Here is a 17,702-nt window from a genome sequence, read left to right on the forward strand (position 1 = left end):
ATAAAGATGCAAAGTAAAATAAAGGCAAAGGAAATAACTAAGTAGTAGGAGATCAATATGATAAAGATAGACCCGGGGGCCATAGGTTTCACTAGTGGCTTCTCTCAAGAGCATAAGTATTCTACGGTGGGTGAACAAATTACTGTTGAGCAATTGACAGAATTGAGCATAGTTATGAGAATATCTAGGTATGATCATGTATATAGGCATCACGTCCAAGACAAGTAGACCGACTCCTGCATGCATCTTCTACTATTACTCCACTCATCGACTGCTATCCAGCATGCATCTAGAGTATTAAGTTAAAAACAGAGTAACGCCTTAAGCAAGATGACATGATGTAGAGGGATAGACTCATGCAATATGAAGAAAACCCCATCTTGTTATCCTCGATGACAACAATACAATACATGCCTTGCTGCCCTTACTGTCACCGGGAAAGCACACCGCAAGATTGAACCCAAAGCTAAGCACTTCTCCCATTGCAAGAAAGATCAATCTAGTCGGCCAAACCAAACTGATAATTCGAAGAGACTTGCAAAGATAACCAATCATACATAAAAGAATTCAGAGAAGATTCAAATATTATTCATAGATAGACTTGATCATAAACCCACAATTCATCGGTCTCAACAAACACACCGCAAAAAGAAGATTACATCGAATAGATCTCCATAAGAGAGGGGGAGAATATTGTATTGAGATCCAAAAAGAGAGAAGAAGCCATCTAGCTACTAACTATGGACCCGTAGGTCTGAGGTGAACTACTCACACTTCATCGGAGGGGCTATGGTGTTGATGTAGAAGCCCTCCGTGATCGATGCCCCCTCCGGCGGAGCTCCGGAACAGGCCCCAAGATGGGATCTCGTGGATACATAAAGTTACGGCGGTGGAATTAGGGTTTTGGCTCCTGTTCTGATCGTTTGGGGGTACGTGGATATATATAGGAGGAAGGAGTACGTCGGTGGAGCAACAGGGGGCCCACGAGGGTGGAGGGCGCGCCTAGGGGGGGTAGGCGCGCCCCCTACCTCGTGGCCTCCTTTTTTCTTTCTTGACGTAGGGTCCAAGTCTTCCGGGTCTTGTTCGTTGAGAAAATCACGTTCCTGAAGGTTTCATTCCGTTTGGACTCCGTTTGATATTCCTTTTATTCGAAACCCTAAAACAGGCAAAAAACATCAATTATGGGCTGGGCCTCCGGTTAATAGGTTAGCCCCAAAAATAATATAAAAGTGGATAATAAAGCCCAATAATGTCCAAAACAGTAGATAATACAGCATGGAGCAATCCAAAATTATAGATACGTTGGAGACGTATCATCCCTTAACATGCAACAAAGAGTCACTCCAAAGTCACTAATAGCAGAGAACGAACGAAGAGATTATGGTAGGGTACGAAACCACCTCAAAGTTATTCTTTCCAATCAATCCATTGGGCTATTCCTATAAGTGTCACAAACAGCCCTAGAGTTCGTACTAGAATAACACCTTAACACACAAATCAACCAAAACCCTAATGTCACCTAGATACTCTAATGTCACCTCAAGTATCCGTGGGTATGATTATACGATATGCATCACACAATCTCAGATTCATCTATTCAACCAACACATAGAACCTCAAAGAGTGCCCCAAAGTTTCTATTGGAGAATCACGACGAAAACGTGTGCCAACCCCTATGCATAGGTTCATGGGCGGAACCCGCAAGTTGATCACCAAAACATACATCAAGTGAATCACGTGGTATCCCATTGTCACCACAGATACGCACGGCAAGACATACATCAAGTGTTCTCAAATCTTTAAAGACTCAATCCGATAAGATAACTTCGAAGGGGAAACTCAATCCATTACAAGAGAGTAGAGGGGGGAGAAAACATCATAAGATCCAACTATAATAGCAAAGCTCATGATACATCAAGATCGTATCACCTCAAGAACATGAGAGAGAGAGAGATCAAACACATAGCTACTGGTACATACCCTCAGCCCCGAGGGAGAACTACTCCCTCCTCGTCATGGAGAGCACCGGGATGATGAAGATGCCCACCGGAGAGGGATTGCCTCCTCCGGCCGGGTGCCGGAACGGGTCTAGATTGGTTTTCGGTGGCTAAGGAGGCTTATGGCGGCGGAACTCCCGATCTATTATGCTCCCCGATTGTTTTAGGGTATATGGATATATATGGGCGGAAGAAATACGTCAGGGGGGCCATGAGGGTGGAGGGCGCGCCCAGGGGGTGGGCGCGCCCCCTGCCTCGTGGCTCCCTCGTTGCTTTCTTGACGTGCACTCCAAGTCTCCCGGGTTGCTTTCCTTCCAAAAATAAGTTCCGTGAAGTTTCAGGTCAATTGGACTCCGTTTGATTTTCCTTTTCTGCGATACTCTAAAACAAGGAAAAAACATAAACTGGCACTGGCAGTGGGCTCTAGGTTAATAGGTTAGTCCCAAAAATAATATAAAAGTGTATAATAAAGCCCGTAAACATCCAAAGTTGATAATATAATAGCATGGAACAATCAAAAATTATAGATACGTTGGAGATGTATCAGTGGTTCACATTTTATTCATGGTGCTTTCTGTAAAATGCTTGATAAATATGATGTTAGTCATAGAATTGCATCTCCTTATCACCCACAGTCTAGTGGTCAAGTAGAATTGAGTAATAGAGAGCTCAAATTAATTTTGCAAAAGACTATTAATAGATCTAGAAAGAATTGGTCCAAGAAACTTGATGATGCATTATGGGCCTATAGAACTGCATATAAAAATCCTATGGGTATGTCTCCGTATAAAATGGTTTATGGAAAAGCATGTCACTTACCTCTCAAACTACAACACAAGGCAATTATGATTTTAAACTTGCCGGTGAGAAGAGGTTATTTGATATTAGCTTACTCGATGAATGGAGAACCCAAGCCTACGAAAATGCCAAGTTGTTTAAAGAAAAAGTTAAAAGATGGCATGATAAAAGGATACAAAAGCGTGAGTTTAATGTTGGTGATTATGTATTGCTATACAACTCTCGTTTAAGATTTTTTGCAGGAAAATTTCTCTCTAAATGGGAAGGTCCTTACGTTATCGGGGAGGTCTATCATTCCGGTGCCATAAAAATCAACAACTTCGAAGGCACAAATCCGAAGGTGATGAACGGTCAAAGAATCAAACATTATATCTCAGGTAATCCCATAAATGTTGAAACCAATGTTATTGAAACCATAACCCCGGAGGAATACATAAGGGACACTTTCCGGAACATTTTAGACTCCGAAAAGGAATAGGTATGTGGTACGGTAAGTAAACCGACTCCAAAACAGTTTTTAAGGAAATATTTCTCCGTTTTGGAATATTTAGAAAAATAGAAAAATAATAAGCAGTCCGGGAAGGACACGAGGGCTCCATGAGGGTGGAGGGCGCGCCCTACCCCCTAGGCGCGCCCCCCTACCTTGTGGGCACCTCGTGCGCTCTCCGGACTCCGTTTTCGTACACGACACGTATTTTGGTTGGTAAAAATTCATTATATAATCTCCCGGGGGTTTTGACTCCCGTATCACGCAATTATCCTATGTTTGTGTTTCGAGCTGTTGCTGCTGCAGATTAGAGCAAGATGTCTTCGCAAGAGTCAGTCGGGGAGAGTCGGGTGTCTCATCCGGCACCGAGATCAATGACAAACAACAATGTTGACCTCTTTGGGCCAGCCACGGAGGAAGAGATGGAGGCTGATTTGAAGAGGATAGATGCTATGGAAGAGGATCAAGAAGTCACTTCCCGCTTCCGAGCTGGATTCACAATGGGAGAACTACAGAGCTCAGCTATTCCAAACTCGGTTATCCCTTCCAATGTTAGATTTCTTTCTTATGAGAATATGAAAAAGAGTGTCACTGGTTCTCCCGTAGCTATGCAGCACCCTTGGGTGCAGGGAGCTTTGGCTGTTACAGGAAAACTCCGAAAGGAAATAATGGACCTCAAGTAGCAAGTCAATAAGCTCGAGGAGGAGAATCGTATCCTGAGGGGCATCATTGCCAAGAATATCACATCACCATCCCCGAAAAGAGAGACATAATCACATGGGTATGGGCACTCCCCTTGGCAATTGCCAAGCTTGGGGGAGTGCCCCGGTATCGTATCACCATCACTTTTATCTTTACCGTTTTTCTTAGTTCGATCCTTTTGGTAATATCTTGATCTAGTAGAATAAAAGTTTATGGCATGATCTAGTTTTGAGTTTTGCTTTATAATTCCTCTATGTAATCGAGTCCGTGAGCTATATAATAAAGATTAGTGCCGAGTTAAGGGCTTGATTATTTTGCCATGATCCTAAGGGAATAAGAGAAAAGAGAAAAAAATAAAAAGAAACAAAGAGATCATGTGAATCTTATGGAGAGTAATGAGCTCACATAGAAAAAGTATGATGAATAAAAGTTTGGGAGTTGACAAGCATAGTTTTGGTCATCGTTGCAATTAATAGGAAGTAATAAGAAAGAGAGGTCTTCACATATAAATATACTATCTTGGGCATCTTTTATGATTGTGAGCACTCATTAAAATATGACATGCTAAAGAGTTGACGTTGGACAAGGAAGACAACGTAATGGGTTATATTTTCTTACATCTGAGATAAATTATATTGTCATGGATCATCCAACATGGTTGATCTTTCCTTTCCCCCTCATGCTAGCCAAATTCATCGCACGAAGTAGAGATACTACTTGTGCTTCCAAATACCCTTAAACCAGTCTTGCCATGAGAGTCCACCATACCTACCTATGGATTGAGTAAGATCCTCCAAGTAAGTTGGCATCGGTGCAAGCAATAAAAATTGCTCTCTAAATATGTATGACTTATTAGTGTGGGAGAAATAAGCTTTATACGATCGTGTGATATGGAAGAAATAAAAGCGACAGACTGCATAATAAAGTTCCATATCACAAGTGGCAATATAAAGTGACATTTTTTCGCATTAAGATTTTGTGCATCCAACTATAAAAGCGCATGACAACCTCTGCTTCCCTCTGCGAAGGACCTATCTTTTACTTTTATCTCCTACATTGCATAAGAGTCATGGTGATATTCACCCTTCCTTTTTACATTTTATCCTTTGGCAAGCACAGTATGTTGGAAAGATCCTGGTATATATGGCTAATTGGATGTGAGTTTTCATGAACTATTATTGTTGACATTACCCTTGAGGTAAAACGCTGGGAGGCAAAACTATAAGCTCCTATCTTTCTCCGTGTCCGATTAAAATTCCATACCCATAAGTATTCCGTGAGTGTCAACAATTGTGAAAGACTATATGATAGTTGGGTATGTGGACTTGCTGAAAAACTCTTATACATTGACTCTTTCCTATGTTATGATAAATTGCAATTTCTCCAACGACTGAGATTATAGTTTGTTAGTTTTCAATGAAGTTTACGATTCATACTTGAAATTGTGATTGAATTATTACTCTAGCATAAGAAATCATATGACAAGAATTATATAAGTTGTTGTTCTAAGAATGATCATGATGCCCTCATGCCCGTATTTTATTTTTATCGATACCTCTATCTCTAAACATGTGGACATATTTTTCGATTTCGGCTTTCGCTTGAGGACAAGCGAGGTCTAAGCTTGGGGGAGTTGATACATCCATTTTGCATCATGCTTTTATATCGATATTTATTGCATTATGGGTTGTTATTACACATTATGTCACAATACTTATGCCTATTCTCTCTTATTTTACAAGGTTTATATAAAGAGGGAGAATGCTGGCAGCTGGGATTCTGGGCTGGAAAAGGAGCAAATATTAGAGACCTATTCTGCACAGCTCCAAAAGTCCTGAAACTTCACGGAAGACGTTTTCAGAATATATAAAAAATACTCAGCGGAAGAAGTTCACCAGAGGGGCACACCCTGCCCACGAGGGTGGGGGGCGCGCCCTACCCCCTGGACGCGCCCCCCTACCTCATGGGCCCCCTGGCCCTCTGGTGGCCATCTTCTGCTATATGAAGTCTTTCGATGGGAAAAAAATAAGAAGCCATCTTCTCGGACGAAACTCCGCCGCCACGAGGCAGAACCTTGGCGGAACCAATCTAGGACTCTGGCGGAGCTGTTATGCTGGGGAAACTTCCCTCCGGGAGGGGGAAATCATCGCCATCGTCATCACCAACGCTCCTCTCATCGGGAGAGGGCAATGTCCATCAACATCTTCATCAGCACCATCTCCTCTCAAAACCCTAGTTCATCTCTTGTATCCAATTCTTGTCTTCAAGTCCGGGATTGGTGCTAGTAGGTTGCTAGTAGTGTTAATTACTCCTTGTAGTTGATGCTAGTTGGTTTATTTGGTGGAAGTTCATATGTTCAGATCCTATATGCATATTAATACCCCTCTGATTATGAACATGAATATGCTTTGTGAGTAGTTACGTTTGTTCCTGAGGACATGGGAGAAGTCTTGCTATTAGTAGTCATGTGAATTTGGTATTCGTTCGATATTTTGATGAGATGTATGTTGTCTCTCCTCTAGTAGTGTTATGTGAACGTTGACTACATGACACTTCACCATTATTTGGGCCTAGAGGAAGGCATTGCGAAGTAATAAGTAGATGATGGGTTGCTAGAGTGACAGAAGCTTAAACCCTAGTTTATGCGTTGCTTCATAAGGGGCTGATTTGGATCCATATGTTTCATGCTATGGTTAGGTTTACCTTAATACTTATGTTGTAGTTGCAGATGCTTGCAATAGAGGTTAATCATAAGGGGGATGCTTGTCCAAGTAAGGACGGTACCCAAGCACCGGTCCACCCACATACCAAATTATCAAAGTACCGAACGTGAATCATACGAACGTGATGAAAACTAGCTTGATGATATTCCCATGTGTCCTCGGGAGCGCTTTTCTCTATATAAGAGTTTGTCCAGGCTTGTCCTTTGCTACAAAAAGGATTGGGCCACCTTGCTGCACTTTATTTACTTTTGTTACTTGTTGCTCGTTACAAATTATCCTATCACAAAACTATCTGTTATCATTTATTTCAGTACTTGCAGAGAATACCTTGTTGGAAACCGCTTATCATTTCCTTCTGCTCCTCGTTGGGTTCGACACTCTTACTTATTGAAAGGACTACGATAGATCCCCTATACTTGTGGGTCATTACTCAACGGTTTGTTGGCGTGGCGGACGAGGCCGGCTGGTGGTGGATTGAAGATAAATATGACATGTGGGGCACAGATGTCAGTGAGAATAGTCTATAATCCCTATCGGGATCGATCTTTTCCTAGCACGCCAAAGAGGTACAGGGTTAGGCTTAACCAGGATATATGAGTATAGGGTATCGATTTCAAGAGATTATAAGATTGAGGTTAAGGTTCGATTTTGATGAGATGTATGAACTGAAGGTTCAAAACAGACCTCATATTGTAAAGTTTAATCACTCAAACAATCCACGCATACATGAATACAAAAGACGAGCACAACTAAATGATAATAATCGAGGGTCTCCTTCTAGCCCTTTGAGAGATGTAACCCGTTGATCATCAATTCTACCCACAACATGGAAGTAATCCCTACAATGCTTAAGGAGGAGGGCCAATCCATTGCATAGTGGCAGAGCTTCATAGGGCCAACATGGGCGGTGGCCCCCAACTCATAGGAGAACATGTGTATACATCTTTGGTATTAGACCTATTTGTCCACTAAAACCCAGCCCATAGTGATTGTGTTTGACCCCGCCTAGCCAATGACCCCCCTCCCATTTGACCCCGAGCCTCACTACTGCATTGCAGTGATCTTTTTTGGCAGCAGAATTGTATGAAGACTGTTATTATGTGAAACTCGTTCCGAACATTGTCCCAGAGAACAAATGGGGCAATTGGCTGTCTAGACAAAAGAAAAAGGAAAAATGTGAAAACCATTTTATATAATGTAAAAATGCATACAAATAGGGTGCGTGCGTGCGTGCGCACCAAACGTGGGTCTTTAACATGGTCACCTTAGAGCAAGTATAATACTGGGCTTATAGCCTGTTTACGTGACATTTTTGCCTACGTGGAGGAGAGAGACATGAGAAGAGCAAGTACAGTAGGGTGACATAAGCGGGCTATAAAGACTAAAATGATATATCTTTGCTTAGTTGGAGGGGAGAGAAGAGGAAAGAGAATGGAAGCGGGTTGTAGAATAAGAGCCGACTATATCACGAGACCCAAGTCACTTTGTGAAAATGTATGATGGGTCAACTATTAACAAAGTACTACATATTTAAATCTTACTATTGTACAAACCGGCTATTAGGTTGACCATAGATAACATGGCAATTTCTTGTAGCCAACTGTTGGCTATATTATTAACCATATTCGAAAATGAGAAGAGTGAGCTCTTATGCAAGAGCCAGATATATGCTAACTTGTGGGCAAATGCATTAAATGCAAAGAAAAAGAAAGATAGAGCTTAGAAGAAAAAAATAATACTAATCTTATAGCCAACTTTATAGCCCGCCTTACTATATGAGTAAGTGTAGTAGGTGACTATATTCTACTCTCTTCGTTCTAAATATAAGTCTTTATAGAGATTGCACTATGAACCACATACATATGTATATAGATACATTTTAGAGTGTAGATTCATTCATTTTGCTCCGTATCTAGTCCATAGTGAAATCTTTACAAAGACTTATATTTAGGAACGAAGTGAGTACATGACAGCTTCATGTAGCCATCAGCTGACTATACTATTAACCATTCTCTTAGTGTGAGTCAATAAGCAACCCAAGAGAAGTCGTGATGGTTGCACACACAAAAACACACGAGGGAATTCATTTCACTAAACAGTAAACACAAAAGTCAACGTGACTCGTTATGAAAGAACGATATTCCGAGGCCCTTGGGTGGAGAAATGAGAATCCTCTCGCTCGTGCTCGTTGGATCCGTAGTAGCATCACTCTCGCACAACTCGCGTGATGCCACTCTGCTCCTGCTCTGCAGTCCCTTCGCCTTGCCAAGCCAAAAGACTCGAACGCGCTCGCGCACGCGTGGCCCGCTTTCCGGGTAGCGAGCGCCGGCCCGATCGACACGCCCGTGCCCGGTGCGGGAAAAAGTCAGCAGACGCGAAAGCGACGCGTCATGCCACCACCACCAATGCAGGGGCGGGTAGACGCGCCTGCCGTTTCTGGCCCGTCATCTTTGCGAATGCCTGTCTCCTATCGAAGCACGGCCCGTCCGTTCTCGTCACCATTTTCTATCGCCAGCTGCGTGCGCACTGTAACCCAGTACAGTAGCATCAATCTAATCTGGCTACGTGTCGGCCCGTGCTTACTTAATTGTTTTCTTCTGTGTTTCCTCTTCTTCCTTGCCGGTACTGCAGTGAGATTGTTATGATTATCCTCGCCGTGAACCGGGAGTATGTCAGAGACCGACCACCTGCACATTTTTCAATTTCCGTGCAAACTGAACAGATCGTCCAGTGTGTTAATTAATCTAGCTGAGCTGACGTCTAGTTGCACCAATAGCTCGGCTTGCAGGCTGCAGCTTAGGCTATGTTTGGTAGCAAAGTATTGCAAAAACCGTAGTATTGCAAAACTACAATATTTTAGCATGTAGGCACAAGATACCACAGTTTTGACAGAACAAAGTATTTTGAAGTATTAAGAATACTGTGACATGTTTGGTTAGTGCTTGTATGCATCAACGTAACTTAGCTAGCTATAGTCGTTCGACGACACGTACGCATGGCGGCATGGGCTCCAGCGAGCTCGTCAGGGTGGAGCGCATGGGGCACATCGTGGTGCCATTCATGTTGGCGGCGGTCACGAGCAGTGCGTGCTGGATGACCAGCAGCTAGCAAGGTCGCGGCATGGCGGCGGCTGCACGGCCAGTGGCAAAACAGCACGCATACAACATAGTTTTGACCAGCAGTAACACACAACTAGGAATGCGCAGGGCACATTCAAGCTCGGACAATAGTGCGTTGGGGGTTCGCAGAGCAGCCAGTACCGCGACCATGGCGTGAGTTGGCCAGCGGGGCAACCAGCTGCTTGGGGGCATGGGGCATAGGAGCAGATACGGAGGAGCGCAAGCGGCAGTACAATGGACACCGTTTTTTCTCTTCATCGTCGTCTCTTAGTTTATCCATGATTGCCCATGGAGAAGATCTGAACAACAGGCAGGGGCGACACCTAGGGAGCGAGGAAGATACAAACGTCGTTTTTCCGCTCACTCTGTTAAAAAAAAGAGGTCCAGGGTTCTTTTTTATATGCAGAGGAAATACCACGGTTTTGACAATACTGCAGTATTAAAATTACAGTTTATTATGACAACCAAACAGCTCATTGCGAATAAAACTATGATAACATAAAAAACTATAGTATTCTTGGAATACTTAGAAAATACTTTACTACCAAATGGGGCCTTAGTTTTCGTTTTTTACTCGTGTGTCTTCTTTTTCTCCTTCTTCCTTGCCTCCCATGTAAGAGACGGTTGAGTTCGTCTTTGTTCTGCCTGCCCCTGTCGGCTGCCGCTCCGGTACTCTTTCTTGTCGACAAAACTTTCGATTTATTATCAACTGTCAAGATAGTATAAAAAACATTATAAGTAAAAATTATATCTAGATCCATACATCACCTAGCGACAACTATAAGCAATGGAGCGAGCCGAAGCCGCCATCATCTCCCCTCCCTCGTCGGAGTCGGGTAAAACATTGTTGTAGACGTAGACGAACGAAGATCGGATCCAGTCGGATCCACCGAACACAAACAATGACCGGATCCCACGAGATCCATAGGAGATAAACCTTCACACGCCTTCTGACGACGCCTGAAACATTACCGGGACGGGGGCTAGGCGGGAAGGACCTTATTTCATTTTCAAGAAGCCGCCGCCGCCTCGTCTTTTTGAACATGGCACAAACACTAACAAAATTCAGAAAAAGCATCTAAAAACAAAGCCTTTCCGCCGGCAAGGGCCAGGATGCACCGTGCCTCCATGGTCCAAGTACCATAGGAGACGAGGTGGACCAGCGTCAGCGAGAGACAGGGAACCCTAGATGAGTTTGCACGAAGGCACATGACGAACATACAATTGATTACATCTATTACAAATCAATAAATCTCCGCCGCTCGGGCGGAGAGGGCATTCTACATGTCTTGCTCCGATTAGCAGTTGATTGAGTTTTTTTAGTCTTTCTGAAGGTGTCATTTAAACAGATGACATTGCTTTTTCTTTAAGTTGGTCTTTCAAACTTTGATCTTTGTTGCGATTGTTCGCCTGGACTAAGTCAATGGAACTCCTTCGTAGATTCTGTCGTCTTTATGGGACGGTGAAGTTAGGGTTTTTGTCGTGCGTTCACAATGACAAGATCCGATGTCAACATTTCAGATGCTCAATAATGACGACTGCAACTTCAGGATGCTGGTCCTTAAGGCAGTAGGCACACACACATGGACTTACCGATGATCACCGACAAGTCCAAATTGATTCGATCTATTTTTCAGAAAAAGGAAATTCTCATTCTCTTTCACTATGATCAAGAGTGAATACCTTTTCATTTATAAAAAAAAGTGAATACTTTTTCAACTTTGAAAAAGGGTGAATACCTTTATGGTGCCACTCCTGTTCACGGGTCACACACAGGCTCGACACAGACGTGCTCTCGCGTTGGTGGGTCCTCGGAAATCTAGGGGCGCGGGCCGGCCCCACCGGTCAGCCCACGTCGTCCGGCCCCACAGAAAGCGGCCTCGCTTTGCTTTGCCCCGCAGGAGAGGCGCAGCGCAGGTGCGCAACACGCACCCGCAAAAGCTCGTTCCCTAGTTCTCTCGCCGTCGCCCGAGGCGATCAGACGAGGCGGCGGCGGCGGCGGCGACGACGACTCCAGCGGCGACCGCCGGTTCGCAGCGCCACAGCGAGGTGAGCGATCCCTCCCTCCCTGCCGACTCCGTCCCCTGATTTGGGCGCGATTCGTGCTGGATTTCCCCGTTTCGGCGCGGGTTTTGGTGGGGTTTTAGTACCACTGCTTTTGTTCGCGGTGCGAGCGGCCCGCTTGGGGGTCTGCGTGCGGTTGTCGCGGGTCGATTTGGAGCGGGTGGCGGCCAATGCGGCCATGGCCGCTCGGTGTTCTTAGGGCCGGCTGCGGGTGTACGGAAGTTGGGGGTCGCGGAATGTGAGCTTCGAGTGGAGCAGGTTGAGGGTAGGCGTGCTCGATGGTTCAGGTGCGCGGCCGCGTGAGCGCGGCGATTCGGTTTGATTTTTCCACGGGGGAACGGTGGAATTTTCTGGTGTTTTCTAAGCAACTGGTGGGTGGCCGTGGGCACGCCTTTGGATATTTTTGGCATTCCAGCGTTTTCCCCGTGCTGCGACACTGGTCGCTGCCATTTCTGATGTTGTTGGCGCCTAGTAACCGTGTGGGATCTGCGAAGTCAGGGTTTATGGGGACGATTTTTACCTGTTGGGTTTCATTGGAAAAAATAATTCACGGAAGTAGGGGAGCAGAATCCTGTCGAAACACGTCCATTCCGGGGTTGCTATTTTGTTGCTGCGGATGTTGTGAAGCAACTCGAGCTAGTAGCATAACTTGTTCTAATTTTGCAGTTCTGAATTGGAGGATTTCCTGTAGCGAGCCTTTCGTGACTGACATCCTCGAGTTTTGAGGTGGAAATGGCATGTAGGTGTGGTGTCCTACTGTTGTGTGTCCCTTCCAGTTGCATTGCCGACTGCGAGGTAGCTCGCTGTAATTTTTTTGCCGTGGAGCTCGTGCAGTGAATCTATTTTCTGGTGCTGTTTTAGGTGTTGCTCCGATTGCACATCTTGTGGAATTTCTTGGTTGCTGCAGGCAGTGTTTGTATGGTGCCCTTGAAATTTTATCAAACAGTGGGTGTTTGGCGTCAGAAATAGAACCATAAATCTTTTGACAGAAACACAACTACAGTCTTCTACATTCCCATTGATCTGGTTTCGAGGTACTTGACAAGCTCGGGTTTACGGACGTCATGATGTTTTTAAGGAGCCACTTTTGATTTTATTTTATTTTTTGGTACGATCTTGCTGTCAGATATATTATGATGTTGGTTATGTCAGTACTCTTTTGATCACTAGTTTCAGATTTGTGCTTACTATAGTAATTTGTGCTGATCGGTGTGATAATTTATCTATATATAATTTTGTTGCTGCAGTACACCCTTATGTTTACTAATGGTTGTTGTTTTCTGTTTTGTGCATTTTTGATAATTTTTCAAAGAATGGGTACTGGACGGAAGGCAGAGACCTACAATGTCGCAGCACCAAAACAAGATCGAAGCAATACTCGGTGGTATGGTGACCAATCTTTTCCTGCACGTAATCTTGGGGAAGATGCGCTAGCAGGAGTTATTTTCGGCTGCACCAACAAAACAATGAATGAATGCCTCTCTAAACAGCTATTTGGTTAGTACATTTCTTTTAATTCGTACCATTTGCAATTTCGTTACAGTGAATATATGTTGCTGACATCATATCTTGGTTAATTTTCGGAACATTAGCCTGTTTCTCGTCATTACTTTGTTGAACTGCTCGTTAACTTCTAATGGTCTTTCTACCTTGTGTTTGATAGGTTTGCCTGCATGCCATTTCTCCTATGTGAAGAATATTAAACCTGGACTGCCTCTGTTTCTGTTCAATTACAGTGACAGAAAACTGCATGGCATTTTCGAAGCTGCCACTCCTGGCCAGCTTACCATTGACCAATTTGCTTGGAGTCATGATGGTAGAACAAAGACACAATATCCAGCACAGGTATCAGCATATAACAACTAGTGTTCAATGTATCTGGCACTTCAGTTTGTATGTATTTTGTAAACTGATTGTGATGTGTGAGTGACTTGATTTTTGTTCTGAAGGTTCGGGTCTCTATCAAAACTCAGTGCCTACCACTTCCAGAGAACATATACAAAGGCGTGATTAGTAGCAATTATCACAAGTTTCGCCACTTCCACTTTGAGCTAGACCATGCACAAACAAGAGACTTAGTTTCTTTGTTTGTACCTGCTCCTGTTGGTGCTGTTCCAAACGAGCGGAATCTTTCTGTACCTCCTGCTCTCGTTGACGCTGCTCCAAACAGATGCAGTCTTTCTGGACCTCTGCCATCTCCAACAGGAGCACAGCTTGTTCGTGGCGCAGTGTCGACCGAGTCTGGTTCAACGGATGGTGAACAGTTTGCTGGTTCAGCATATTCACTTGATAGAAATGCTGACCATGCCAGCGCAAGTAGAACATCAAAGAGCAACTTTGATGAAGAGTCTTCTGAGTGGGATGATTTGGGTGATGGTGTGACTGAGAAAGGAACAAAGTCTGTGAATGATGGCCATCCACATATCAATCCAGTGCATGGTCAACAGCATGACCCAATGGATGTTTTGCAGAAGTTGCAAGAACTGTCTCTTTTACGGCAGGAGAAGGCCCAATCCTCAGAGGTTGCTGTTGATTCTACTTCAGGTGGAACCAGACTTCAAGAATCACCACTAGGTGCTACTTTTGCCAAAGATCCATCAAACGCCACCTTGGGCGGTGATGAACCTATGAAGGATAGCACATCCTTTGAGCAACGTTGTGGAAATGATGAGGTGCCCTATGCTATTGTGTTTTCTTGATTACCTGTTGCCCTTAGTTATTTTCACATTATGCTCCAGATTTTCAAAATTATGGTTTGTAATATTCCGTATGCACACACTTATATAATGCTATTTCTGGTACTGTATGCAGCTGCTTCAGATCATCAATGAATTATCCAAAAAGACTCAAGCAATTGGGAAAAAACAGGTATTACCTTGTTTACTTTGAACTTTTGGGTGCAAATCATTATCTGCTGGAGAAGAAAGTATAAATAGACGAAGCTGCTTTCCTCATTGTCTTAAGTTCTTATTGGCATGTCCGTAACTATGTGATTTTAAATCATGTTCAAATGTTTATTGGAAATACGAAACCATATTTATTCTCTTTACGTTATGTTGAGTTAATTATGTTACCCATGCATGTTCGGTATGCATTCCCTCTGTTTTGATTGTGCTCGTGCATTCCAGATTGAGTCAGATGCAGAAATACTTGTATTGAGGGCAACTGTAAAGGACATGGAAAGAAAAATTCAGGAACTGCAGTACCAATATGGAAAATTACAGTTGGAGTATTCAGCAGCACTTCTTGGTGAACCACGCAATATTCTGGAAGGGCCATCAATTTTCCTAATAGGTGGCCATAATGGAATCACCTGGTTGCCATCCCTCGATTCCTTTTACCCTACAGCAGACAGACTAGTGCCACTGAGGCCAATGAGCTCAGCCCGTTCATATGCTGCTGTTGCTGCATTGAATGATCATCTCTTTGTTTTTGGTGGAGGCGATGGCGATTCATGGTATAACACAGGTAAACATTGTTCAGCGTGACAAATAAAGATCTCTGTAGAAGTTCAAGGTGTTTGACTATCTGCATTGCTTTTATCAGTGGAATGCTACAACAGGGTGAGCAATGAGTGGATGGCATGCCCATGCTTGAAACAGAAGAAAGGAAGTCTTGCTGGAGCCACATTGAATGGTAAAATATTTGCTATTGGTGGGGGCGATAAGTCGAGATCTTTTTCAGAAGTTGAGATGTTTGATCCAGTACTTGGGAGTTGGATATACAGCCCGTCTATGCAGCAATGTGTATGGTCTCATGCTCCCTCTAACACTTATATTCAGTGGGATGTTCTAAACCTAATATGCAATTTGAATTATTGGTGTATTCTCATTTGTGATATGTGGTCAGGGTTAGATTCTATAAGCTAGAGCAGACAAAAGAAATGCTATGAAGGGAGGAGGCTGTTTTAAAACTTCAAAACTGCATATTTGATGTTCTTAATCACTTAAATCTGGTGGATTTTTCATCTTTTAAAGGATGGAGTTCCTGGCATTATTGTATTATGGTTTACTTGCATATGATCAATAGGAAAGAAGCCAGACATCTGTTTTGGCATTACAGGTTTCTATGCATCTACTCTAGTCTATCCTTTTAGCACTAGCATAGATCATATTGTTTTTTTTCTGGAGAGATATTGATGCCAACATATGGTCTGTAGAAGTAACGATAGATGTTTGATATTTCCACGTCACTTTTTGGGTGCTACATTAATCCACTCCATTATGCATTTTCCCGCTATGTCGATGTTAGAACTAACAGTTATTTTTTCCACTGCTATGTTTGTTCCAGCGATTTGCTCCTGCTGCAGCCGAATTAAATGGCATCCTTTATGTTGTTGGTGGTTATGATTTCAGCGACGGCTCATACTTACAGTAATGATTCCTCAGCATTCTCTACATTTTTTTCATGATTATACCATTTAAACCTGTTAATAAATGAAAGATTTTAATACCCACAGATCAGCAGAAAGGTATGATCCAAGGGAAGGTTTCTGGACCCAGCTTGCAAGCATGAAGACAAAAAGAGGATCCCACTCTGTTACTGTCCTGGGGGAAGCACTGTGAGCCCCCCCTCTCCCTCCCTCTCTCTCTCTCTCTCTCTCTTGACCCTGTGATCATCAAGTTCCCAAAATGCCAACAAATTACCTTAGGCAATATAATTGAATGTATAATTTTGAATTCTTCCATTCACTCAGGCAATGAGATGTTAGTAAGTTTGACGTCTCTTAAACATACAACTACATGCTCAGCAGTATAATTTTTTCTTACAGTGCACATATCAATCTATGTTTCAGATATGCTCTGGGAGGGTACGATGGAGACCAAATGATGTCCACTGTGGAGATCTTTGACCCTCGTGCCAATTCGTGGAGGATAGGCAGCCCGTTCAGCGTCCCAAGAGGATATGGGTGTGCAGTGACAGCGGACGATAATGTGTACCTCATTGGCGGGTCTGAATCCAATGGAGAAACTGTTGAAACTGTATAGTTTCTGACTGCTTACTCTGGATCACTGATTGTTTCGTCTACGTATTCAAGCCTCACTCATTTCCTTCTTTTGTGTGGATTCGCAGGTGGAAGTTTACAACGAGAGGCAAGGCTGGACTATCCCTGGCTACAAGGCGATAGGGAAGAGGGCCTTCGCCTCTGCCATCGTCGTTTGACAGGGCTGCAGATCTCATATCCTGCCCACATTTTGCTTTTTGCCGGAGCCATATGGACCCCTTCTCCCGTTGCCGGTGGGTTCTGTACAGTATGAGATGCCGATCACAGTATAACCCTCTTCTTGAAATAGCCGCTGGGGGTTTGAGGATTTTTTTGCGGCACGCCCCTGTGCCGATGTACAGATGTAACCCATCAGTTTGGTGCTTGTCTCAGACACCATAGGATTGATCTTACAGCAACACAAGGTCTTGACGCTAACAGAACACATGCAGCATATCCTCCTGCCGCGTTCTTGAGTGGGCGCAGACGCGTGGTTCCTTGTTTCTGTTTGTTTTTTTGGGCGATACTTGATGGTGCCTGAACAAATTGAACTGATCGCGATTCATGAGTGGCTACTCCGAAATTTGGAATGGAAAAACCCAAACTGTTTTTGCAATGTGTGACCTTTTATTTTTTATGATGCGACCCGGGGATTCTTAGTGCTAAAGCACCATGTCTTTGTTCTGTTCTTGTACCTAGCTTAGCTAGTAGCTCTGCCTTTTCTGGCAGCCGGCGGAGATAAATAGTTCCGCAGCGTCTGTGGCTGTCGAAAAGTGGCTGCAGCTCCCGGTCTCCATTGCTCTTGGTATTTGAAATTTTTTAAAAACA

At 43.7% G+C, this 17,702-nt stretch overlaps 1 protein-coding gene across 2 annotated transcripts; it reads left to right on the plus strand.

Annotated features, from left to right (window-relative positions):
• Positions 1–11,621: 11,621 nt before the first annotated feature.
• On the plus strand, positions 11,622–17,490 carry LOC123060314 (uncharacterized). Of its 2 annotated transcripts, none has more exons than XM_044482973.1 (11): positions 11,622–11,875; positions 13,203–13,387; positions 13,554–13,735; positions 13,840–14,562; positions 14,702–14,758; positions 15,019–15,358; positions 15,437–15,636; positions 16,181–16,263; positions 16,350–16,451; positions 16,686–16,872; positions 16,964–17,490. In XM_044482973.1, the coding sequence occupies exons 2-11, from the start codon at positions 13,204–13,206 to the stop codon at positions 17,051–17,053; spliced, it is 2,148 nt and encodes a 715-aa protein (XP_044338908.1). In that variant the 5' UTR covers positions 11,622–11,875; position 13,203; the 3' UTR covers positions 17,054–17,490. The 2 variants fall into 2 exon arrangements, with proteins under 2 accessions (XP_044338908.1, XP_044338909.1); XM_044482974.1 differs by lacking the exon at positions 11,622–11,875 and adding an exon at positions 12,752–12,924.
• The last annotated feature ends 212 nt before the right edge of the window (positions 17,491–17,702 follow it).

The sequence above is a fragment of the Triticum aestivum genome, chromosome 3A, assembly GCF_018294505.1.
Source record: "Triticum aestivum cultivar Chinese Spring chromosome 3A, IWGSC CS RefSeq v2.1, whole genome shotgun sequence".
Taxonomy (NCBI): domain Eukaryota; kingdom Viridiplantae; phylum Streptophyta; class Magnoliopsida; order Poales; family Poaceae; genus Triticum; species Triticum aestivum.